Below are 27,267 nucleotides of genomic sequence, written 5' to 3'. Positions count from 1 at the left end.
AAAATGAGAGGCTGCAAGTTAAATATGTTATGATAAATAGTATCAATGCTAAGCAAAATTGCTTATTAGTTAGAGTTTGTATTATGTATCACATTCACAGACTCTAATTGTCCCTCTTCTGTGAAACAGAATACTAGACTGTAGAGGACATCAGGTCCAACTCCAGTAGGATAAGATAGACAAAAACAGTATAATAAAGAAAGAACCATATTTATTTAGCCAAAAACAAATTAAAATCTCTGCTTTGGAAATGATCGTATACTCATAGTCATCTGACGGTATGGTGTTAAGCTCAATTCCCTGTCTGGGGTACTGGAGATTCCTGCCCTACTGTGATTACCACTCCCCCATGGTTTCCTTACTGCACCATTGTGAATTTGTCTCTAATGGCACCAGTTAGAGTGTTATGCTTTATAATTGTTGGTTGGTAAAAGTTGGTTAGAACCTCCTCGGAAATGTTTGAAAATTGTTACAATTGCATTCAAGTGCATGGGTGTGTGTGGTTGAGTGTTTGTGTTTTACTGTACTTCTGGATATTTGGCATGTGTGGACTTGGGAGGTTGTTGTGTTTTCAGTTTTGATTTACACATGCTATTATACCATTTTATGTCACTTAAACACACAGACTGGTGTATGTACTCGTGCAAATCCTATCTGTATATGCATACTGTACAAACCTCAAAAGCCTGGTCCTCACTAACCCTTGCCTCATCTGTGCACTCTCTCTTCACCCCCAATGGGAAAGACTTATGCCCTTATCTTAGCAAAACACTCTATCCAAGTCCCCACTTGCTAACAGGCTTTACTGGCTAATCTTTAGCTCAGACAAGCGCCTGGGCACTAGACGAAGAGTGAAAGAGAGGGGGAGAGAGACACTAAGAAGGGAAGCAGAAGTAGAGATGAAAGGATGACCCCCCCTTTCTTTTATTTTTACCTTCCTGGACCACAGATATTTTTTCCTCACTCTTTTTTGCTTTTCCCTCTTTCCCTTAGTTCCTTGTGGTGGTAACATCACATCTGACAACGGGACCATCTTCTCACCGGGTTACCCAGAAGAGTACCCTAGCTCAGCTGACTGCTCCTGGTTGATCACTGTAGCTCCTGGGTTTGGCATTAAACTCAACTTCACCTTGCTTCAGGTTCATGGACCACACAACTTCATCACTGTCTGGTAAGAAATACATGTTCCCATGGGCTGTAGATACTGTATGTGTAGTAATGGCCAAACCCAGATCTCAAGCCCATCTCAAAAAAGTGTTGAACACCAAGTAATCAGCCTTGCAGAACCAGTCCCAATCAGAGCTGCATTTACAAAAACCTATTTGTGTGACAGAAAAGAGATTCAAAGGTTTTTGGCTGGTGGAAATGTGTGTGTATGCATGCATGTTTGTCAATGTCTGTGTCAGGACATTTATTTGGTACGAGTATGTACTTTTGCCTGACTAAGTAGCGATGGATAAAGCTCTCTTTGATCACCTCTATAATGCACAGCTGGTCCTTCCATATGTGCAGCCATAGACAGGATTTTGCATGCATGATAGTTGCCAGTCCCAGTTGATCCTGTCTTTTGGAGACATGCTCCAAAGGTCCCAGCTCTCACTGAGACCGGAGATCTGATTGCCAGCCAACCTGGCGTGTTGACGGGCACATGAATGGCCCACATGGGATGGGGTGACGTCTATATTTTGTAGATTGGTTTCTTATAGAAATATGTGTTTAGATTTTCACCAAATTAACATGGCTAAATTGAGCCAAAATGTCCACTTTCTGTCCATTGTTGTATTGCTGTAAATGGCCACAACTGTGTTGATCTTTCCCAGTCAGTTCCTGCAGAGCCAAGAAGAGGACTATCATGTTCCCTAGTTTCCAGTTACCTCCACTGTGTATCTATCCACTAAACTACTGAGCCAAGGAAATGGGTTTCGTAATGGCGGCTTGGCCAGAGAGCTGTCAGGCAGCAGTCCCTAGCCAGCCATTTCCAGAGCTGCTTGTAATCTCTCATGCCCAGTCTGACAGCCAAAGACAGATGGTTTTTAAGCTGAATGGTTGTGGCAGGAATCTGGGAGCTGGCTCACTCAGCCATGGCCACGCCAGGGGAGTGCCAAGGCTGGGCCGCAGCTTCCAAAGACACTCCCATTGGATGGCAGTTAGCAGGAACAACGCAATCCAGACCTGCCATTCCATGCTTATTTGTAATTTTTACCTTATTTCAACATAATCAACCGGACCAGCTGAGAGTAATTACTTTGGTTATATAAAGTGATAGCAGCTCTGTTATTACTACTGTGCTGGTGGAGAATGCTTGACAATACTTTGCCATGTAGCTCTGTTTGACGCATATCTATGAGAACACCAGAAAGCCTTAAAGTACTTTATGGTTAGAGAGCACTTTAGAGCAGAGGCTCCTGGCAGAGCATACTCATGATTAACTATCAACTATAAATCTCTAGACTCCGGCAAGTTATACGTTAGTTGACCGATGGCCCTTTTTTTCTTTTAGGGATGGTCCACAAGTAACAGCCAGGAAACTGGGGGTGTTCACTGATGGAGAGCCAAATGACCCACCCAGTAGCACATCTAATCAAGTGCTGATTCGTTTCCGTAGTAACACAGAGAAGAGTGGATTATTCCGTATCACCTATCAAGGTATTTCAATTTCCTGATTGTTATTTTTATGTATAATTCATGTTTAACTCTTTTTATACCTTTATTGCCCCCTATAAAGCTTACAGGCTGCAGTACTGCCTGCCTCCCCCCATCATTCCCAATGCAGAGATCCTGATGGCAAGCAAAGAATTCAAAATTGGTAGGTGGAAGACTTTTATTCACACACATTTAAAACAGTGACTACTGAAAGTAATGCCACTCTCAGCTCACCCTCTAGCTTTGATAGTTTGCATTTCCTCAGGATCACTGACTACATTTCCCATGAGGCACCATTACAGACTACAGACTCATCAGAAAGTAGATCACGATCAAGAGTTATAAGGCAGCAGTATAAATGAATGATTAGGACAAAACATTCAGAAAGCCAGGGGGATTTGGATGTGGTGGATATCTACCTTTGTATAGGACAATTGAGATTAAGTCCTCTTTTCTGTTTTATCGCAAACCTCCTTGAGTCAGTACTATTTAGAAATACAAAGGAAGCTATAGGAGTCCAGTAGGGATTTAATATGGTAGTTTTTTTACTTTTAACTTTTTCTTTCACTGTAACATTGAATAGGTCATAATTAGTTTTGAGTCATATTAGTGTTCTGGCTGAGAAGCTCTGATTGGTTTATAGAGATGTTTTTGTTACTATCAATCATATGGATTGTTCCCAGATCCCTCATATGTCACTGACTGTTTCTCTACCTCCTTGATTTCCCTTTTCAGGTGATATAGTGCGTTACCGATGTCTTCCAGGCTACCAGTTAAGTGGAAACAGCATCCTGACCTGCCGATTAGGGACACACTTGGAGTTTGAAGGGCCTCCACCCTCATGTGATGGTGAGTGAATAACTGAGGAACTAATTTTTTTTTTTTAGAAAGGTCCTGTTCTCACTCTTACCTGGAAGATGCTCAGCACAAGTCTAGTTTGGCTACTGAGCAGCTCCACTTAGGGAGCTGACAGATAAGGGCTTTACTCAAGAGCACTTCAGTTATGGTTGTGAAAGAGGAGCCAAGTGCTGCGCTTTCTTTTTTTTCTGAATATGATCCAGATATTCCAGATCTCAAAATTTGCCACTAGCTCTTGAATTCACTAACCATGCACTCGTTGCAGTTTTGCCTCAATCTTGGTTTCCTGCAAGTACTTGTTCTGCCTATAGTCACTGAGAAGCAGTCACATATTATTGTGGATGACACTTTGCTTCCCATTAGGCTGCTGTGTGTTGCTACATGCTGAGATATTGTCCTCCCAGAGTACTCAAAAAATGCAGTGTTCCTTACACACCGAGTCATAACGGTGTTACTTGTGTTGTGTGCAACACTTTTCCTCCAGGCAAGAAACTGGGTGCATAGAAAGAGCTCTGTGTTTCTTTATGTTTCAAAATATCATAAGGGCATGTATCTTTTATAACCTTGCTAGCCTCTTTTTTTCTACATCTTAAACTTTCTATGTCATTTTGTGTGCCTCAATCTGTTTGTGGGTTATGTGGTGGACGAGGCAGAGTAGGCGAAGTTTGATAAATGAACCAAATTTCTTGTGCGAAAATTGGAAAAATATGCAGATGATCTCAGCGTGAGGTGAAAAAAGGAGGGAGATAAAAAAGGAGTTAGGCAAAAAAAAGAGGGCAATGAAAGGGGAAGAGAAGCTATGGATAAGGCTAATAATAAAGATGTGGAACAAAGTACCCAGGACACCCAGTGAGAGGCAGAACAGAGGAGGCTAGGAATGCAAAATTAAACAATAAAAAAAGCCACAAGAAAAGGAAATTATTGTGTGTTTAAGTATTTTTTCACTTGTTCCACCACTCAACATTAAGTGTACATTTGTACCTGCATATGTGCAAGTGAAGGGTTAATATTTTCATTTCATCAATATAATACTTTGTGACCAGCTTTGTCTTGCTTAGCTAAACAAATGTGCCGTTTTTAAGTGAAAATCAGTGACAGTTAAATATTTTTTCTTGTAGTTTGAAGTGCATCTGCACTTATGCTCATGATATGTATGCTGAGGGACACATTATACTGGGACAAACTGTTCCAGCATACTCCTGCTACCTGCAACCTGTCACTTCACCTGGAAATACAAAGACTAGAGTGATTGAGAAGAGAGACATAGATAACAAAACCAGAAAGATTTCAGGAGTTGAGTGAGAATGGGTTTGGGTAAGAACTCACTAACTAGCAAGATGAAAGTATTGAATAGGGAGGAGCAGAAGGTGAAATAAAATGGAGCAGGGTTTGAAAATAGAACAAGAGTTTGAAACTGATGGGGGAGACAGAGGAGGAGTCGGGGGGGTAAAGAGGCGATGTGCACAGCTCATTGAAATGCAGGGGACACACTGGCTGCAGCTGCACCTATCGTATCACCAGTTTAGACACACAACACACAGCTCTCAATCACCCGCTCATATATGTACAGTGGCCAATGTGTCGCTTTACACAGCAGTGCATATTGTCTTTGTGGTTGTAGCAACAGAGCCTGCAGACAGTTCTGCAGTGTTGCTAACCCCTCAGTGCTACTACCCTGTCTCATCTTCTGCTTTCCCTCTGTCTGCACCCCCTCCTCCCCCAGTCGCTGCGTTCCATCCCTGACTCACCAGCGTCAGACTTCTGTTCTTATGTAACACATGTACCCTTTATTCTCTGTTCCCTTTTTTGTTATTCTCTGAGGCTGATTCTAAACACAATGCAGTGTATTCTCATAGTCGCTTCAACACACCTGTGTGTTGAAGTGTGTTGATCAGTACCCAGATCTCTCTTTTCGCTTTCTCTTTCTTTTAGTTTCCCCCAAAAATGACATTCACAGAAAACAATCCTGCACACACGCATTGTTTAACATATCTAAATGTAAATAACATCAAATAAAAGGAAACATTCTGAACTTTGAATTCATATTCATCTTTTGATTCTAAACCTAAAATTCTTCACTGTACAACAAGAATGAAACATTTGTCTTTGCTTTGCCAACACTTGTGGAGGTGACTGTAAGTTTAATATCTCTTATATTTCCGGCCATTGGAGCAACCAGTAGGTTTGTACAGGGTCTCATTTGCTTGCTGTCTGGTAAACAGGGTTGTGTTGATCCACAGCCCTTCAAGTACAGCTGCTGTCTGCTGGGACCACAGGCAGCTCCAGCACGCATGCACGCACACACACATACTCACACACACACACACAAAGCAACAGCATCGGTACAACGTGTTGCTTGAATTCATTAATGAAAAACAATGAGCTCTGATGATCCAAAATCCCTGTTTATCCCCTAGACAGATTTGTGGTTAAAACCTTCATAAACACCCATCACATTTGTTTCCCACTGCACTAGCTTTCTTCGTCCCACTACTTCTTTGCCCCTCCCTTGCCTAAACGCCTAACTTTTTGTTCTAATATTAATAATAATTTTATCCTAGCCTGCTTCTTTTGGTCCCACAGAATGTATTACAGCTTATTTCCCCCTACCCCGTCTTTGTTTTTACACTTTCATTGTCATCCCTGTCTTCTCAGAGCTGTTAGGTCCTGATCCAGGGTAATGCTTATGCTGTGGCCCATCCTCTCCAACAGCTCCTTATCGCTACTCAGCTTATGCTAATTAAATACAAACATGAGCATCGGCATCTCAACAGCACTGCGGCACAGTATGCTCTATATTATTGTAAAATCATGCATGTGTGCTTCCATACTTGCAAATTAGAATGCACAAATGTATGCAGTTGTGATTGTCTCTAGGGAAACCTTCTGCACATTTTTTTTCTTTTTGTTTTTGGAAAAATGTAGACAAACAGGAGGGATGTTGCAGATAATTCTATTCATCCTAGCCATTTATTCCATTCCTCATCAGACTTTATCAGCACTGATCTCACCTTGTGTATAGCTGCCTTTTTCCAGCTGTCAGATTCGTCCCCTAATATCCTTTTGTTTACAGCCAAACAGAGTGATTCTTCATTTCAAAGTGGATTAGTTTAATAAGTAGCAGCCTGTAGATAAGAGTTCTGCCTGTCTGTTTCCATCAGCTCCAAGATGAGCTGAAGGCAGTTTTGAAGACATGTCGAAGCTTTATGAAAGGTCACTGACAGCACACATCTCATCATCAGAGAATTGATCGTTTAATGAACTTCACTCTTAGATTTTATATGCTGCTTCCAGGTGCAGTCAGTTTCACTATCAGTGATGGATTGGAGTCATGCCTTCTAACTCCCTTGTATTGAGGTCCTTGAGGTTGTAAATTATTTCACAGATTTTTTGGTTGTCTTGTTTATTAAAATTTATGATTTTTTTAAGCTCATTAGCTGTTTTAATCCACTAATATACAATTAGGACACAACTGGTGTGACCTTTTGCAGATTTGCTGATATCTAGTGTTAGTTTTGTCCTTCTTTTCTTAATGTTTAGTTAAGATTGTCAATTATTGGCGACACAATGAATATCACAAACATTGGAATAAGTACTAACCTGGTATTTTAAAAGGCTCCCTATTGGGTGAGGGCTTACGTTTATTAGTGATTTCTGAAGGCAGTAAACCACACCCAGCTGACACACAGAGCAAGGAAAAACAAATGCCAAGAACTATTTGCAAATGTTGTTTAAACCAGGTTGTCTGCCAGCCCATGTGGATTTAATAATGTCTTCCCATATGAACAAGCAAAGGTTGGAGGGAAGGTAAACAAGCCAAGCCGCAAACACAAACACACACACACGCACACAAACCCAACCACATACACAAAAAGAAGAATATACCAACAGATGACTTGTTGTTAGAATGTAATTCAATGCGTTCAGTTTTTCACCACTGTAATGAATGACCTGTAAGGGCCAAGTGCTTCCTTACCTTGAGGCAAAACATTCATATTCAAATTGCAGTATACAACAGGGACAGTAAGTTTTTTTTGCTATACTTGGTTTATAAACAAGCAAACAATTTCCAACAGCATCTAGGCATGTGCCCTCTAAAGATTTTTGTACAGTACATATTAAGTTGTTTATTTATTTTTTTCTTGATTTCAATGTTATATGGTAAATGTTCTGCACTTATATAGCACTTTTCTACCTATTGGCACTCAAAGCACTTCTTTATTCACCCATTTGCACTCACAATCACACACACACTCATGGACCGCTGCTATGCAGCTGCCCAGCACTCACCGGGAGCATCTAAGTTGGGGCTCAGTGTCTTGCTTAAGGACATGTGACCAGAGGAGCCGGGGATTGAACCAACATCTGCAGGATGGGTGGACGACCACTCTACCTTCCTGTGCCACAGACTTCTTGAGACTGCTGTTGCAGCTTGTTTTTTGACGTACCATGTGTATACAGACAAATCTGACAAATTAGGAGGGTTGGTTTCATAAAGTTGCAAAAATGGAAACTGGTAAGAAACCTGTGTAAAACCTGAAATTTTCAGCACAAACTGAAATGCCAAAGGATGTCATGGAGATGTCCCAAAAGCATACCAATGATGTGGTCTGCTCAGATGTGCTATAGCAAATAATGTTTTGAGGCAGATGTATGCATTAAGTGCCAAGTTAGTTAGCTAGTTACATCTTTTTTGTGTATTGTGTATGTGTGATTAACTCTGTATGTCTGCAGTGAGGTATAGGGTAAAGGGCCAGGCAGGGCAGATAAACAGTGGACAATCAGCGTACTATCGGAAAGCATAAGGTTGAAGAAAAAATAAATTGTTAAGAGTTAAAAATACATAATTACAATCATCATCACAGTCACCACTGCTATAGACAATAATTATAGATTAATTTAAGTTTTTACAGAGATGTGTTTCCGATAGTCAGACAAATGAGCAAAGGGTTTTTATATTCAATTAAGGGATGTTCATCTTCTGTCATGTTTCTAAGCAAACAGAGTGATTGAAATGAACGGATGCTGCAGCTCAAGATGGAGAGTTTCTCCAGGACAGCTACACAGATGGAATGGACCAGTTCACAGGCCCTAAGTGGCATTAAATTCATTGTCAGTGCTACCTAAGGGGCATTGGGAATTGTTTCACAGATTTCTGTCCAGAGTTGCAGGAAATATATTTTTCCCATTTTGTTGTTGGGCGTGTTATTGTGTATTTGAGTTTGGTAAGGATTAGTAGAGTTTGGATTCTATTTAGTTTCTCTTCAAGAAACAAAATAGAAAACAGAGATAGTTTTTAGTGGCACCATATCTAATGTGCACATCCGGCAGCTACAAGCTGACATAAATTTAAGATTTACCATAATTTACATTTGTGCTACAGATGCTCAGGATAGGGTGAAAATAAATCAGATGTTGATTAAATATGGTTTTACAAGTTAACGTTTACTTTGCAAAATCTCATTTTCCAACAGCTCATTGCTTCAAAGGTCTTGAGTGAGAACTGAGTTTATTTAAATGAACAGCTGCTTACATTTTAAACAGAACTTTTACCACAAGTAAGCCTAATTTAGACGAGCCGCCTAGACACCCCCTGTCTTGATTTTATCTTAAAGGCATTGCCATAACTTTAGGGGGACCAAAAGTTTTTTTGTCTCTTCCTCAAGGATCCTAATTAATTTTGTTACCGTTGACATAACTGGCACTGCCGGTCACATTATTCCTTTCGGGTTCCAGTGTTTTTCTATGAGCGATTTCCACTTGATTGATGTTGCCAGCTGTCTCTGTTTTCACTTTTTTATGTTAGTATCATTGAAACATGACTGTACAGTGTGCAACTTCTCTACCACATGATTGCTAGATTTGCAGGAATCAATCAAATGATCAATTGAATCAACTATGCACAGTTTCTGCAATCACACACTGAAATTCAGACCCCTACATGATTTCCTGGTGTTTGATCTTATGACCAGAATGGCAATTGGCTTAGCTACAGTAAACATTTGTTCAGAATAAGTTGCTTTCCCAACAGCAGACTGGATGTTACCAATTCAGATTTGAACTTGAAGGTAAATTACTAATAACAATAAAAAGTCATGAGATGTTATCTGTGATTATGAAACAACATAGCAAAGCAATACCTAAACAAATCATTATTCCTTATAGTCAAATATTTTGTTTTTCTTCACTTGTTTTATCTCTTTCAACAGTGACTTGTCCCATGAATGAAATACTGACTGCTTCCACTGGGGTCATCATGAGCCAGTCACCAGGCAGTGGGTTTCCCCATTTTGAGTCTTGCTCTTGGGTGGTAAAAGTAGAACCAGGCTACAACATTACCTTCACGATAGAACACTTCCAGACCAGCCGTCAGTTTGATGAGCTTGAGATCTTTGATGGTGAGCCACTGTATCTGAAGTGAGCATATTGTATATTTCAGTAGTTGCATATCATCTTATAAAACCCAAGACATGTACAATTCACAAGTCTTTTGACCAGTGCTGCAATGACTGCACACACACTCCTAGCCTGGCTTTAGACTCATTTCAACAAATATCCACAATTAAAGGCTAAAATGAGCCAGACTGCTTAATTTACAATCCCCGACAAAGCTCTGTGGATCTACTAACAGGAAATCACACACAAGTACCCTTTTATGGTGATAGAACATCTACATCTTCCTTGCACATTTACATGTTAATAGAGGCACGGTCAGCAACTCTGCCAGGCTGTTCTGAAAAAATAGTGGTTGTATACACTAGTGTTGCTGATTAGTGCGTTTTTATTTTCTGCCGAGTGGAGAGGAACAGACATTTGCTAACCTTACAGCTGCCAAGCCAATTATGGGATGAAATCTTTTTTCCGCAATTAGAAGCTTAGCAAATTTTGATTTTTACCATAAGTATAGCTAAATGCATAATCCCTCTGAAAGCTATAACTGGGTATAATGGGATTCGTATCAAAAATAAAGTCGAAACCCAGAAAATATTTATACAAATTTAAAAATTTAGAATTGAATAATAAAATCATTGTTGCTTTTTATTTAATCAGAATATAGCTGTGATTTGTGTCAGTAATTGAGTACAAGACATTATTTTAACAACCAAGTTCTAGTATTAGTTTCAATGCTCTTTTTATTTGGCATGAAATCATGGGACTTTTCTGTTCCCAGTAACTTCATTTTTTTCCTTTCTTATCTTTATTCAGGTCCATCCAGGCAGAGCCCCCTCCTAATCACCCTCAGTGGTAACTATTCCAGTCCACTGAGCATCACCAGCTCAAGTAACAAAGTCTACCTGCACTGGTCCTTCGATCATACCACCAGCCACAAAGGCTTCAGAATACGCTATTCAGGTGAGTGGGGATAATAGTATCAAGTCCCATGTTTTTTTATAAATGTGATTTCATTGTAGTGGTTCATTTAAGATTTGCCTTTGTTCATTGTTTTATTTTCAGTCTTATCAGGGGTGTTTATTATGTCAATAAAGCTTTTTTGGCTGCTAAGTGCTGATATAGCTAGAAATATGACCATCTCCATGACAACCTAACGGGGGTGGAAGGCATCTACAACACCCCTTGCTGTGCAGCATTGGCATGGGAATTAGTAGACACTGTTTCTTGTATTGCTTATTATTCCTCCTTTTTGTCCTGCTCCCATGAAGAAACTGTTGGTATACGACACCTGCATAACTTGCTGTGAATTATGACTGTGTAAATATTTAAAAGGCTCCCACCGTTCTGTATCAACACTGCTCAGCCAGACTGACTAATCGTCTCTCTCCTCCTCTCAGTGGAACTTTCTGCCTCCCCAACTTGATGCTCTTTCATTTCTATACTTTTTCCCCCCTTTTGCTTCTTTTACTTTTATTTTTTCTCTTAGATGTGATTTTGCCATATCCATATGCCATAGGTTAAGTGACAGACGGACAGAGTGATGGCTGAGAGCCCACACGTTGTCATAGTCAATATGGAGTTGCTCTATGCAGTACCTTGGTTGGGAGTGAAAAAACAGATGGCCCACGCAGATTCCGTGTATCCAGCTGTGTTCTCCGTCAATACATCTTTTGTCTGCAAGGGACACTTGCAGACGTCTCGTCCAGCAGCTTCTCTCTTTTAGCTTTTCTCTCCACCCATAGCTTCTCTGACTAGTTTTCTCTGTTCATCTGTTCTGCCTATTTAGTCATCTGTCACTTCCATTGCAGATGATTATTTACAGGATTTGTGTTGGCCTGTTAAGTTTCACTTGATTTAAACATTTGGGTTGTTCCTTACCAATGTTGCCATCAAAGAGTACATTTAAGACATTTCATCCCTTGGTAACTGCAGGTATGACAAGTGTTTCAAACCTAAATGTTACATTTCTCAAAATTATCAAAGGCTGAAACACACCTACTGTGTATCATTGCTAAGAACATCTTTCTTAGTGAACCTCTGTGACAAATTTCACATAAAGTCTGCTTTATCTAACATCTCTTCAGTGCCACAAAACGGTCTGTCAACTCACTTGAAAAGTCTCACTGGAACAATTTGTGTGAGGCAGCAACATCTTATAAATGCTAACTATGTCTTGTGCTACTGACATGGCTTTAAGTTTTTATATTGCAAAGGGATTTTATCTGATTATCTGCATGGTGCTAAAAATTCTAGTTGATTTGAAGGAGAAGGCATTTTCATTGCCACATATAATTGTTTTTTTGTCATTTATCATTGTTATATAAAGATAATGTGTTAATAGTGATTAGTAGTGTTACTGAGTGTGATAAATTATTTTTTGTGGCTGTTTTCTGCCTGGGGTTTACTTCCAACGTAATACCCCTTCACAGTGTGTATTATCTGCCCTATACTTTAACTCTTAGTTTCCCTTTAGTTACATAGTCTTCAAGACTGTGGAAGCCATGAATCTGTTGCCGGCATTATTTTGCCGTCACCTATTGAGTCAACAAACAAAACGTTTAATTTGTTTCTGTTATGTTGTATCCTTCACTTTTATGATCCTACTCTGCAGCTGCTGACAGACTCATGTTTTGCTTTGCAGGACATTTGTTGTCCTTAATCAATTTTCTTTGTCTGTAGTCTGCAGTTTTCGCCTTAAATAGGTTGTATTGAAGAATTTATATTATTAGATGTCCTCCTTTACTTTCCCAGGCTTAGAAGACAGATGCAAAAGAGATTTTGGGCTATTTGGCATTGAATGCACCTTAATTTGTCACCTTCTTAATCAGAATTTTCCAGCGTTTCTCTTTTTTTTTTTTTTTTTTTTTTTTTTTTTTTGCATGTTAAACTAAATTTTATTGGTATGCTTATTTATATTTTTTCTTATTTCATTTATTACTTTATAGCGGCCTACTGCAGCCCTCCAAACAACCCTGTAAACGGCACGGTGCACAGTCTTACTGGGGCCAAGTTGGGCAGCACACTGCGTTTTAGCTGTGACCAGGGCTTCCGACTTATTGGCCAGAGCAGTGCTACATGTACCCGGACTGCACAGAGTATTTATCAGTGGAATGCACCAGTGCCTCTTTGCCAAGGTAAGGAGCAGCTTATGAGGAAAGGTCAAAACGTAGAGGTTTCAGAGACTACACTGTTTTATTTATTGTTTCAGAAACCTACTTAGTAAATTAGCTGTGATGCAAGTCATGCAAATCCACACCTACAATATTCAACAGTTTGGAAAAACTTGTATTAACCTTTGACTGTGAATAAGTTCGTTTAGCATTTAGTCACACTTTTCCATAGTAACGAACACAATCTTAAAACTGTTTTTTGCTACAAAATTTCCATTCCAATAATACACACACAATCCATTCGCTTTGGATCAAAGTGTGATTTCAGTCAACAATGGGCCATTGCCTACAGTAGGTCAGCTCCACATGTGCTTCAGGGATGCTCACTTTACCCTTTGTCCGATTTATTTTGAAGTAAAGCTCAGATTAATGATTTTTGGTTACCCGGTCTGAAGTATTAGATACATCAGTCTTTTGGACTGCCTCCTTATTAATGTACTCTGGTTTTCTGATTGAGGCAAATATTACTTTTGTGATCAGCAGTAGCAACTGAGAGACATACACAAGTTTGAAAGCATTATTTGAATTATATACATTATGAACAGTACATATCAGCTTTTTTTTAAATATTTTTGGAGGTTTTACAAATAGCCATTTGTTTGTGCTAATTTTCTTTTATATTTCCTCAAAAATGCAGAAAATTTAAAAGCTATACTTCCAAAATGTAATTTACACTTTTATACAAGCTTTATTAGCAGTATCAACTGAAGTAAAAACTGAGAGCAACAGGGCAGCCTTTCAATATCTAGTCAAGCCTGCACCAGGTGTAATCTCCACATGAATTGTATGTGGTCTCTCTAGACTTGATTGTTTACTATTGGGCAGATGGCGGTCCAAGCTAATGTTTGCTGCACATTAATGCTGGCTTTAGGAGTGTGTTTGTACGGAAAGCATATTCTGAGCTAGGCACTCTGCATACAAATATGGTTGCTGGAATATCCTTTTGTCAGTGTGAATTCATGCGACCCAGGCACATTTATTGCCTTCTAGTCATGTCCTGCGGAATGCCGGTGCCTCCAGTCAATGGAAGTATTGTTGGCCAGGACTTCTCTCTGGGAGCCCGGGCCACTTACCAGTGTAATCCTGGATTTCGGCTTGCCGGGCCTGTCACCACCTCAGTGATCTGTCAGGAGTCTGGGAGGTGGAGCCCCATTGAAGCTCCACCCAGATGTATTCGTGAGTATTTCTCTTTTTGCTGTTTTTTTTATTCTCAGTATTATTATCATCGCACATTTTTAAACTGGTGTTTATTTAATTTCTCACCTGTGCTTAAATAAGAATCAGCCAATTGATACCATACTGGTAACAGTACAAATGTAAATTTGAATTATTATTGGTTTGACCTTTGACCTTCCAGCTGTGACCTGTCCTGACATTGGACACTCCTCTGTTGAACATGGGAGATGGAGACTCATCTATGGAACACAAAACCAATATGATGCTATTATGATGCTAATATGTGACCCAGGATATTACTACAGGGGTCAAAGGGTAATACGTTGTCAAGCCAATAGCACCTGGAACTACCCAGATCCGCGGCCAGTCTGCGAGAGTAAGTGAATACTTCACATACTTTAATCAAGTTTCAAAGTGTAACTTGAGTTGACAGCCAGAAAAATATAATTGGCTAGACTTGAAATATAATTGCATCTAAATCATTCCCTATTTTCACTGTGATATTAAGGAAACTAAACAGAAACTCTTCTAACCACAACAAAATAAATGAAAGCCTAACAAAACAATTTTCCAGTCAAAACAAATGTATCATTGATTCCATTTTGACAGTATGGGATTTGAATATATGATATTGTTTTCTCATTTTAGTCATCTCATGCGGGGACCTTGGGACTCCACCAAATGGCAACAAGATTGGAACACTAACTGTATATGGAGCAACAGCTATTTTCTCCTGCAACACAGGATATACGCTAGTGGGCTCTCGAGTGCGAGAGTGTATGTCCAATGGGCTTTGGAGTGGAACACAGGTCCAGTGTCTAGGTGAGATCCTCAGCATCCAAAAAGAATTAAACTTCATAGGGCCATAAAAACACTTACGCCTGACCTTGGCTCTTTTCTTCCTTCTACATCTGTAGCTGGTCATTGTGGCACCCCGGAGCCCATAGTGAATGGACAGATCATTGGGGAGAACTATAACTATCGAGGCAGTGTTGTGTACCAGTGTAACCCAGGGTTTCGTCTTATTGGGGTGTCAGTGCGAATCTGTGAACAGGATCACCGCTGGTCAGGACTCACTCCTGTCTGTGTCCGTAAGTGCCCAGAGAGGACACACAGTTATTTTTAACACTATTAAGTTAAAATATTTTAAAATGTTACTTTAATTTGAAACAAGTCCAGACATATGTTGCCTAGGAAATCTCTAGTTTAAGGCCAATACCAACTAGCAATTTAGTGTGATTAGAGTCCAGCCATCTGGCACTGATCACCAATAATTCCTGTTATTGAACTTGTTTTACAGAAAGCTCCTTATACAAGCCTATGCACTGTACACTCTAAATTTTGTTTTTTGTTTTAGCATTTTCAAAGATAATTACATTATTAAAAATAATTTTCATTATTATATATAAAATTATAGAAAATAATACAATGCATTTATGTGCAGTGTATATTGCTGTTCATTTTACAAGATTATTTATAGCCCCCAAGTTGTTTTTAAAACAATCAACTCTATAACTAAGCCACCAGCCAGTCCACATAATGAAGCATCCCTAATCATTTTATGAACAATTATCTTGGCTCAAAGTATCAGCCAGAAATCTGGGTGTTATTATTGACAGTGAGCTCTCCTTCGACGTCACACATATATAGTCATGCATTCTCCAACTAAGGAGCATCTCAAATATACATTTTTCACACTGACCTTGAGAACGTCCTTAATGCATTTACAACCCCAATTCATAAAAAGTTGCGAAGATGTGTAAAACATAAATAAAAACAGAATGCAATGATTTGCAAATTTCATCAACCCATATTTTAATTACAATAGAACATAAACAACATATCAAATGTTAAAACTGAGGCATTTTACCATTTCCTGGATAATATTAGCTCATTTTATATTTGATGGGAGCAACACATCTTGAAAAAGTTGGAAGAGGGTGAAGTTTACAATTGTGTAGTATCCCCTCTTTTTTTAACAACTGTCTGTAAACATCTGGGAAGTGAGGAGACCAGTTCTTTGTTTTTGGAGAGGAATGTTTTCCCATTCTTGTCTGATGTAGGATTCTAGCTGCTCAACCGTTTCTGGATTTTTTCTTTTACGATGCTTGCTGAAATATCCAAGGCCTTCCCTGAAAGAGACATTGTCTGGATGGGAGCATCTGTTGCTCTAAAACCTCTATGAACTTTTCAGCATTGATGGGGCCTTTCCAGATGTGTAAGCTGCCCAGGCACTAATGCACCCCCATATCATCAGAGATGCAGGCTATTGAACTGTCCGCTGATAAGAAGCTTGGTGGTCCCTCACCTTTTTAGTTTTCAAAACTCATTTCAAATTTTGATTCATCTAACCACAGTTTTCCATTTTACCTCAGATCATTTTAAATGAGCTTTGGCCCAGAGAACACGGCAGAGGTTCTGGATTGTGTTCACATATGGCTTCTTCTTTGCATGATACAACTTTAACTTGTGGATTGCACAGTGAACTGTGTTCACAGACAGTGATTTCTGGAAGTGTTCCTGAGCCCATGCAGTGATGTCCAGTAGATAATTGTTCTGGTTTTTAATACAGTGCCACCTGAGGCCAGAAGATCAAACGCATCTAGTTTTGACCTTCAGCCTTGTCCCTTCTGCACAGAGATTCGTCCTAATTCTCTGAATCTTTTGATGGTATTATTTACTGTAGATGGTGGAAACTTCACAATTGTACATGAATATTTAAGGAAGACTTTTCTGTAATTTTTTGAAATTTTATAGACACAGTTACAGAGGCTCTGCCTCTCTAAAACGCTCCTTTTCGACCTAGTCATGAATTACTGACCTGTTACCAATTAACTTAATTAGTTGTCAAATGTTCCTCCGTTTGTTTTTGATTTGTGGCGATTGCTTTTCAAGCCTTTTGTTGCTCCTGTTCCAACTTTTTTGAGATGAGTTGCTGCCATCTAATTCACAATAAACTAATATTTTCCGAGAAATGGTAAAATGTTTCAGTTTCAACATCTGATATGTTGTTTATGTTCTATTGTGAACAAAATATTGGTTGATGAAATTTGCAAATCATTGCATTGTGTTTTTATTTACGTTTACACATAGTCCGAACTTTTTTTGAATTGGGGCTGTACGTTATCATATTTGGACCACTGTAACTGATTTTATTCTTCATTAAGGCATAAAACGGTATCATACTTGCAGTTAGCAAAAAATGCAACAGCTAGGCTTTTAATAAATTCAAAAGGGAAGAGCACATTAGATCTGTTTTAGCATCTCTTCACTGACAACTCATTAGCTGTGGAATTGATTTTAACACTTTATGGGTCACATTTACAGCACATCATGGCTTGGCTTCTAACTATAATGCTGAATCGCTACAACAGAAGAAGCAGCCTCAAATCTTTAGGCAGGGCTCTTCTCCATGTTTCAGAAGTGTAACGGCTAAAGACTAAAGGTCTTTACAAGCTAAAGATGATTCTCTCACATGTCAGAAATATTTTTTCAAAGAATGCAATGCAAATTAGCCATTACACATCAAGGATGGCTTTTGCTTTGTGAGCAAGATTCAGTTTTTTTTTTTTTTTGTTTGTCCCCAAGTTGACTTGTCCAACATTTTACTGCTGACAGGATTGCCTCAGGAGTGAACATTATATAAAATCATTCAAGATGGTCTTTGGGGATTTTGATCTTTGGGGATCCAACCATCACATTTCTAATCGAATTTTTAAGTTTGATTAGAAATGTGTTACAGTAAAGTTAAAGTATCACACAGACTGATCACTATCTACTGTTGTAAACTCTTTGAAATAGGGCACTAGTGAGATAATCCTACTGACTTATTATCAAAGTGCAATATTTTACCTCAGACACATGGCAAAGTGCTGCTCTGGATCTGTTGGCTCTGAAATTGCCCTTCTGCTTCTACAGATGGAGCCTACTGTACATGCATATAAGCATAACTTTTGATGTAAATATTTGTGATTTCTATAATTCACCTTCACAAATGTAGCTTTTTTGTATTATTTATTTGTGCAATCTCGAATGTCTAAACACCTTAAAGGTGACTGGACTTTTGTAGTCCCCTCTAGAACACCCAGCCTAATGACTTGGACTTGACACAATTACAGGGACACTTCAATCTAATTAATTTATTATCAGTTATTTATATTCACAATGTGGATTTTATCTTTTTATTTATATAATTTTAGTTATTTGTATTTCTTGAAGTTATAACTTACTGTTTTATTAGTTGGTTTTACTTAAAGTCCTCTGTTGCATTAGAAATAACAAAATATTTTAGTGCATGCAGAAGCTCTATGGGAAACAGTGAAAGCTTAATGTTTTGTATGGATGTAAATCACTTTGTAATTCTGTTTTTTTTTTCCAAAAGGCTGTTCATGAATACAAAAGGAATATTTTTACTAAGAACCTATCCTGAATATTGAGACATAGCAGCTAATGCAGCTAAATGTAGATTTACACTTTGGAACATCGCTTGGTATATATTATTAGTGTTCCTTGTTGTTGTCACATGACCATTTAGTAAACCAGGCCCCCTTATAATTAATTAAACTGATCTGCAAATGTCTAACCTTGATTTTTTTTATTTTTTATTTTATGTTACTTTTCCAGCCATCACATGTGGCCATCCAGGCAACCCTACCTTTGGTATGACTCAAGGAAACCAGTTCAACTTAAATGATGTTGTGCGGTTTGTCTGCAATACTGGATATGTTCTGCAGGGGGCCCTGAAATCTACATGCCAGGCCAATGGGCAGTGGAGCAATGCACTCCCCAGATGTAAAAGTAGGTATCACATAGATGCCCAAGCTTTTCAGTCAATGCCGCTAATGCTTTTGGAGAATACTATGCCAGCCAGGAAAAAAGGATAAAGAACCACACATGTAAAATTGTGTGCCTAATCCTAGATCATGGAGTTTTAAAAATATATCAAGAAATTGTCTTGACACCTCCATGGTTTTAAAAGCTGTGTGTTTACTATTTGTATATGAAAATATAACTATTAAAAACTATACATAACAAGGGCACCTGTTGTGTGGATGTATAAGAATGTATTGATGTGGGAGAGCAAGAATATATTGATGTGGGAGAGCACCTGTCATCTTGGTATTTTTTACTTGTATATAATAATTTGAGAGCTTAATAAGCCAGTGGCACCAGCTTTGTGCAAAGGACATTTACTGAAAGTGTACCCTTTTTGACATATTTGCCTATAGGTCTATGGTTCTATTTTTCTCTCTGTTTGTGTGGTGAGATATTAAATTACCTGTTGTATTATGGAAGGTTATATCATATGTGACCACAGACGACCCCAATCACTGAAAGAGAAAAGATAGAGACACAGAAACACCCAGAGGGAGAAAGGGTTTAAACGACACATATTAGGGGAAATTGAAATGAAAAACCAAAGAGAACCCTGAATCATTTAATTACGGTTTCAACCACTTGGTCTGTGAAGATTCTGGATAATATTTACATTTGATTTTATTTCCTTATAGCCTAACTACCATTGTATCACTCTTAAGACTCACTTGTCTGTCAGGATAACAAACTTAGTTAATAAGTTCGCTGAGGCAACTAAGAACAATCACATTGCTTTTTAGCTTGTATGACAGACAGCTTCCTAAACAGACCTGCATCCTGGCTTTTGCTCAGAATAAGAAGTACCACGCTTTGCTTTGAGTGTCGCAAGGACTTTTATTTTGGTAGTGTTTTTGTGACAAGCAATATATCTTAGCACCCCTGTATGTCTCTTCAGTCCCTACTAACTATGAGCTTTGTGACAGGGTCAGAAAGATCTGCTCTCAAGGTCAAGCCCTGAATGTGACATGGCAGTGACAGAACCAGTGACAGATTGACTTATGAGTTTGTTTTAAATGAAAGGAGAAATGATTTGGCCTTTTTTTTAGACATTTATGAAGGGATGAGGAGGTTAAAAGTCTCACAAGAATATTTCTTTAGTTGTTAAAAAAAGAGAGTTTGGCTGCTGCATGCATAAGCAGCCAAGACTTTCTCTGAGACATACGCCTTAAATCTTCTTGCTCTGGCAGTGACACCATATTAGCATTGGCCTTGTTTCCATGCAGATGCTGACTCTCAGATGCATTTTGTGTACCTCCTTTTGTGTGTGTGTGGTTGGGTGTGGGCATCTGTTTAGATGGCACATTATCCTCACTGCTGATGTAGAGACATAAGTAGCTTAGTTGGTTTTTATGTCAATCAGATTTATCACCTTAATTACAGCATTTAAGACATATTGGGTGATGCACGCTCTCCTGTCTGCCATGTACTTTCTCCCCTGAGCAAAAATCTGAATGTGTGTTGTGAATAGCTTTCATCCATCTCAACTTAGCCTAACTACAAGCTTTATTTTAGAAGAGCAAAAAGTAGATAGACACAGAATCCAGGGAAAGAGGTGATGTTGGGGGAGGGGTCAGTCAGACAGATGTACTGGTTTGCATAGCCCAGATTTTAACTAAAGTTTGTGGGTGCCATCAATAATGCAGGGAGCAGTAGAGCACCGTCAGCTTAGACTCCTGTCCCTCTCTAATCACCACCAATTTGAGTCACAATTACAAAACCTTAACACCTTCTTTTGATGACTCCTATGTGTTTGTCTTTCAGTAATAAAAGGAAAGAGACACAGGCCAAATGAAAAACACCCTTTGACACTCCACTTACAGGGTTGTTATTTGGTGGGAGGCCAAGAGGAGGAGAAAGTGACTAGGGTGCGCACTTCTGAGTGAAACAGAGAGGAATTACCTCAGCCCTTCTTCCCCACTCACTTTTATTCCACTTTTCATTTCATCCCTTTGCTTCCCCTCTCAGTACACACTGGGCTACACACAAAATTTTACCAGGAGGTCATTCATTTAAGATAACTGTTGGATCACTTTTGAGCCTGTGTTGCCTGAGCACATTTTTACAAAGCTGAATCCCAACCTTGAAAAGTCTTGTGCCGAAGCAATTCTACTGCTTCAAATACGCTTTGTAGTGTTATTATGCAGTAAGTTGTAAATGATGGCACCACGGGTCAGCACTCTGGAAGGAATACATTATAACAGGTATTTGGGTGGTGATTTATCTGTGCTGGTCTGCTAAGGAGCATGGAATTGTGCTTTTAGGCACATTAGCATACAATGGGCTCATTTTGGCTCTGGCAAAGGCACACTTATTGGAGTGAAACTGGCAAAGCAAACTGGCGAGTAATAGCTGCATAGCCACTCTCAGTCAATGTTTTATATTACATTACACTTTTTGTGTAATTTTAAACATTCAGCTGTGGGTCACAATATGGACTAGAAGGCAACTGCTACTCACTGGATACTGACTTTGTTGAACTGGTGTAAGATTTTGGTTTGTGTTTTATGCATAAGACACCCAAATGGATTGGTGCTGGTGGCCTGATATTCTGTCATGAATTTTATTTTAATATATTCTGCACCATCAGGGCCTATCCTCTGTTACCCTTTACAGCATTCCCCCCTTGCTGTCCCTTGTCGCTCACTCATTCCTCATTCTCTCTTCTTCTCTAACGCTCTCCATCTGGTGCTAAACTGACATGGTGCCTCCTCTCCTGTGAGCTCTCCATCCATCACCATCTCTGCACCACTGCGGCCTGCAGGAGACTGGCTCTAATGAAGCAAATGTTTATTTCCGGATTATGCCTCCTACTTCATTTAGATTGGGGTGGTTGAATAGAAGCTGGATGGGTGAAAGTAGCAGATGCGGAAAGTAATGAACAGACAGAGTAAAGGCGAGAGAAAAAAATGCTTGTAAAATAGGTGGGGTCTCTGTGTTAGAGAGTCCTATATGTGTAATAGTCAACGAAGGTCCTAGTGTCATTATTAAATTATCTTCAGAAATTTGTTAAATATAAAAATGATGAAAAAGATAATTCGTCTCCTCTCTGTCACATTTATTCTCCCTCCTTTTTTACAGTTGTGAACTGCACAGAGCCGGGTCATATAGAGAATAGCATTAGGCAGGTGCTGCCTAGTGGGCCACATCGCTACAGCTTCCAGACTACCGTGTCATACCGCTGCAACCCAGGATACTACCTGCTGGGCACTAGCTCCATCTCCTGTCAGGGGGACGGCACCTGGGACCGCTCCCTGCCCAAGTGCCTGTGTGAGTACCTCAGGTTATATTTGTGAGTCAAAACTGAATGAATTCTACTTGTTTTCACATTTAACAGCCCACTTTATTGCGAAAATATCTTCTTGTTCCCTGATGTTAGCAGTTGTGCGTAAAGATGACTTTTGTGGGGAAAGAATTAAATTAGTCTTTAAAAAGTGTAGTGCTAAGAAACAGTGTAACCCAACATTGTGTCATTTCTCTAAAACAAGACAACATGTTTCTTTACCCTTATCTCTCTGCTCTGATTTGACAGTGGTGCTGTGTGACCGCCCCAGCATGCCACCCTACACCCAGATCTCAGGCGACCGTCGAACAGTAGGCTCAGTCATCCGCTACAGCTGCATCGGCCAGCGTACAATCATCGGCAACACAACGCGGATGTGTCAGCTGGATGGGCAGTGGAGCGGCTCACCGCCACATTGCTCTGGTAGGAAAAGCTACAGCCAGACTGTTCCATTGACAAGTTGGACATTTTGGAATAATAATTTTGTGGAGAACCCTAGTTTGTGAAGTACAGTGCTTAGTTGATGCTTTAAACTTTACTCTTTAATCTTTTCTTGTCTTTCCTTGATTCTGCCTTTAGTAACTGATTATTTTGCATATAATGCATCACCACCCAGTCACATTCATGCCCTTGCAACACTAGGCCATGAAACAAAGAGCTTGGGTGGCAGCTGTTAGCAAGTAATGAGTGAAGTAGGTGGAGATAGGGCTGCCTGTCTGCTCTAAAGACCTCAAGGGCAAAGAAAGTGTCCTCCATAAAAGTGCTTTAATATGCTCATATTAGACTGAGGCACAGGGAAACCCACACCTCAGCTGGGTTATGAAGCACTATAAAGACATTAGTCCTCATATTCCCACTTCCCTTACAGCGATTTAAATCAGGACTAAAACTTTATGCTCACAAGGCTGCATACTTATGCATATACTCAAACACAAGCACAAGGATGTGAAAAAAAACATCAAAGAAACACACTACTGCACTACCCAGAATGAGAGGCTTTGTGACAATGAATTAGAATGCTTCCAGTTTGCTGTGACAGTTAATGCTTGCTAATATCAGTGATTGCTAATGTTCTTTCAACAGGAGAAAATATAATTCTTCAACAAAAGACTTGCTCAACTTTTTTGGCTATGTACAATAAAGAGATAGTGACCAGAACCTTGCACAATGATGAGCAAGAGCACTTGTAATCAGTCTAATCCTTCTAATCAGTTATTTTAAACAAATTTAGGGTTCAACAATTAAAATATTAAATTTTAAAAATCACATAATATTGTAAACATTTTTGAACAAATATATATAATGACATATACCTTTTGGGGGAATACTGGGATGCTAGTCAGTCTTGAGGAAGCAGGAAAGCATTATCTTTGTTATGGATAGCAAGAGGGTGGCAGGTGTTCTTGCTCTACAATGACTATTACATGATTATTGTATATTAATATACAAACATCACTCATGTGCAGAGTATATTTGTTTTGTGTGCTTCTCACATGATTGATGTCTTCATGTTATACCAATAACCTTGCATTTAAAAAATATGAGCAATTATTTTATTTTATTTTTTCAGATTCATGTAATTTCTTTTATCTTTTCAGGTGATTCTGCCGGGCTCTGTGGAGATCCCGGGGTCCCTGTGCATGGGATTCGTCTGGGTGAAGAGTTTAATGTGGGCAGCGTTGTCCGTTTTAGTTGTGAGCCTGGCTACATGCTGAAGGGTTCACCAGAGAGAACATGTCTTGTCAATGGAACGTGGCTTGGAACCCAGCCAGAGTGTCATGGTAAGGATTGCATACAGTGTGATATATTTTATTTCTTTTTTCTTTAAGTGGTATAATGAGATGGATGAAGATATTTTAAAAAGGGAAACACAGGTGCAGAACTTATAGATCAGGATCATGCTGCTCAGCTTTTTTGGGACTGTTTTAGCCATTCTATTGGGAAAAAAGGCTTTGCCTCTCATCTGTATGCGTTTCATATCCTTGGACAAAGCCATTATGTCCTGTGGTTGAGTATTTGTGGAAACATGAGGTTTTCTGATTGTTGCTGCTGGCTATGTTGGCTGGTCCTTACATAACCTAAGCGAGAGCTGTGTACACATACTGTACTTGGTGGTAAGTCAGGTATGTTCACAGTGAGGGTTTTACAAAGCCTGTGAGCTATCTGCAATGCTGTTGGAGATTTTATAGATATAATTTTATGATGAATATGTGTGTGGGGTGGGGGGTGTTGTTGGGGTCTTGTGAGGTGATGCTAAAATGCTAAGCTAAGCTAGGCAGATTGGTGTGGCATCTATCAGTTTGTGGAGAGAGGAGTAAGCTCTAGATATTTTGAGTAGTGTCCAAAAAGAGTGGAACTCTAAGAGCAGCTTGGATATTAACAAAAGGCTCACAGTAGAACAGCTGCTCCTTGTTAAGGAATTTGATTAGGATGCCTGTCCGTGTCTTCTGTGGATACAGTATATTCTGGACACTTTAACCAGAGACCCGAGAGCAAAACCAGAAGACTCTGGGGAATACATATTGCATCTCATGTAGCTGGGGAACACCTTATGAGTAGCTAGAGGACACCGCTGGGAAAAAATTATATGTGGGCTACTGATTAAGTGGTGGAAAATGAATGGATGGATGGTTTGATGGATGTCTTGGGGAAAAGGAGAGCATGGATGAATGAACACAATATGTGAGCATCTAGTTAAATGTAAAAGCTGGGAGTTAAAGAAGTGCAGTAACTGAACTTAAACTTCACTGAACTTTCAATACACTATTGACATGTACAGTTTAACGCATCTATATTCTCATTATAAGTGTTTATTTTCTGTTGTACATTTTTTTGTTTTTGTTTTTTGTTTTTTATCTTCAGTGGTAAAACACACATAAATAATTTTCTGAATTAAAGTTAATTGTAGTCTTAGTTAGCGTTTTAGATTGTGCACACATTGCTAAGTGTTTATCATTTCTATATTCATATGTTTTCTTAGAACTTTTCAGAGCTATTTGATCTGAGAAAACCCTTCTACTGAACTGCACATTTTAAGATTTTCTTGTGGTTAATTCTGTAGTAACAGTCACTGATTGAGTAATTAGATGCTGCCTTTTCAAATTTTGTGAAAAGCAGTGCGAATTTGCATGTCCTTGCATGTATGTGTGAGTGAGTGTGTCTGTGCAAAAATGCAAAACAGTGATTAAACAAGAGGGATTAGAGGACAGAACAGACAATGTTTTTTTCTGTTGATTACAATCACCATAAGGTTTTTAATTTTTGCCCTTGTGCAACATTGCATGCATTCTGCCACTGACATCTGCAAAAGCTTATTCTTTGATTGTGTGATGTGTGCGACACTATCCATTATTATTGCTGAGACAGGACAAAGACATTGGAGACAATGAAAGAATTGCATAAAACATTTTTGTCTGCTGTCAAACAACTTGCATAAAGCAGAAAGAAAAAAAATAGAGGCTGCCTCTTGAGGTTGATCTCAAGAGGTGATGATGTAGTACCACTTTACTTTGAAGTGTTTGAATTCAGCTTGATTTGTATTATTATCAAGTCAGTTGGTATCAAAAGTATGAATGGTTTGTTTGTGTTAAACAGTATTTGTGCTGCTGTTTTAGGCATTTAACTTCTAGTTTGGTGCCTGTCAGTCATGTTTTTTCTTCCTTTCATATTGTATTTTAACTTGTTTTATTCCCAAATTTCTTTTAACATGATATATTCTGTATAAATGGCAGACATGGTACAGTAGTTTTTACTCTCATCTCCTAGCAACACTAAAATGATCATACCAATAAACATGTTTGCAGTTTTACACCTTCAAGGTGAAGAATTCTACCATCCTCTGTTTTCGCAGCGCTTGTCTAACTCTTCATGAACACATGGCCCTTTCTTTCTTTATCCTTGCAAACAGCTTATTTCTAGAAGCTTCACCCTGTCTCCCAGGCTGTTTTTACTTGTGCACTTAACACCTTTCCTTGCACACCACCACCCCCTCTCTTCTTTGCCTCTCTCTGTCTTACACCCACTCTGGTGTGTGGTATGCCCAGTAGCCAAAGTCCCCCACCTGTTCTCAGTTGGCACAGACTTCAATCGCCAGGTCACATCTGGTCATTACGGAAGGGGCGATGCCCAGGGGGTTCTGAGGGCCTGGGGCAAGCTGGAGACTGTAATGAAGTGAACCATTGCTGGCGGTTGGACAGGCACCAAGGGATTTACTCTGCAAAGGATGTGTCTATCAAAGCATAGTTACTTATGAAGTAGGACACAGGGGAAGAGGGCTGTTGGTTAGCTGGGTGGATGAAGACCAGAGGGAAAGGAAAAACAAACTGAGTAAGGATACAGACATTAAGGGATGTATTTGAAAAACAATCTAAAGTTGATTGAAATTATTTTACAAAATTAGCATATCTTAATAAAATACATGATGTACATACTGTATAGCAACGGGAAAGAAAAATAAACCTTCAAGACCTCCCCCCAAAATAAAAGAGATTTTTTTTTGGCTATATGAGTTATCAGTATTACCTTTGATAATAAGCCCTGCACCGGGGCATCACAATATTGGAGCAAACTGGGACATGATTAATATTTTTCTTTATTCTCATTATAGGGCACCAGATCAGTTGTAAGAGATGATCACTCTGGTATAATCAGTTAATCATTGATTAACCAGAACTAATTAATTACTCAGTCACATATCAAAGGCTGTTCTGCAGATAAGTGATCTTTGACTTCTAATGAATATTTATTGATCTAATAACTACTAAGAAAAATACAAATGATTAGTTTATACAGATAGTGTGACCTATGTGTGTACCAAATTGGAGTCAATCTCTTCCCATGGTTCATGGTTTTATTACTTTTATGTCTCTGTAA

General features: G+C 39.1%; 1 protein-coding gene across 2 annotated transcripts in view; it reads left to right on the top strand.

The window, feature by feature from the left end:
* Positions 1-27,267, top strand: part of csmd2 (CUB and Sushi multiple domains 2) — a 244,172-nt gene that overhangs the window by 195,107 nt on the left and 21,798 nt on the right. For both annotated transcript variants that reach the window (XR_010914488.1, XM_067505569.1), the window contains exons 44-58: positions 994-1,171; positions 2,501-2,646; positions 2,726-2,806; positions 3,379-3,492; positions 9,711-9,899; positions 10,708-10,854; positions 12,840-13,028; positions 14,055-14,240; positions 14,422-14,616; positions 14,889-15,062; positions 15,158-15,331; positions 18,864-19,037; positions 22,194-22,382; positions 22,645-22,818; positions 23,994-24,176. Coding sequence is in view for 1 of the 2 variants with exons in the window: in XM_067505569.1 (XP_067361670.1) it covers positions 994-1,171; positions 2,501-2,646; positions 2,726-2,806; positions 3,379-3,492; positions 9,711-9,899; positions 10,708-10,854; positions 12,840-13,028; positions 14,055-14,240; positions 14,422-14,616; positions 14,889-15,062; positions 15,158-15,331; positions 18,864-19,037; positions 22,194-22,382; positions 22,645-22,818; positions 23,994-24,176 (2,493 nt within the window). In the remaining variant the exon portion in view is untranslated. The remainder of the gene's footprint in view (positions 1-993; positions 1,172-2,500; positions 2,647-2,725; positions 2,807-3,378; positions 3,493-9,710; positions 9,900-10,707; positions 10,855-12,839; positions 13,029-14,054; positions 14,241-14,421; positions 14,617-14,888; positions 15,063-15,157; positions 15,332-18,863; positions 19,038-22,193; positions 22,383-22,644; positions 22,819-23,993; positions 24,177-27,267) is intronic.

This window comes from Channa argus, chromosome 1, assembly GCF_033026475.1.
Source record: "Channa argus isolate prfri chromosome 1, Channa argus male v1.0, whole genome shotgun sequence".
In the NCBI taxonomy this organism is placed as follows: domain Eukaryota; kingdom Metazoa; phylum Chordata; class Actinopteri; order Anabantiformes; family Channidae; genus Channa; species Channa argus.
The sequence above is the reverse complement of the archived record's forward strand: the minus strand, read 5'-3'. Positions and strand labels throughout refer to the sequence as shown.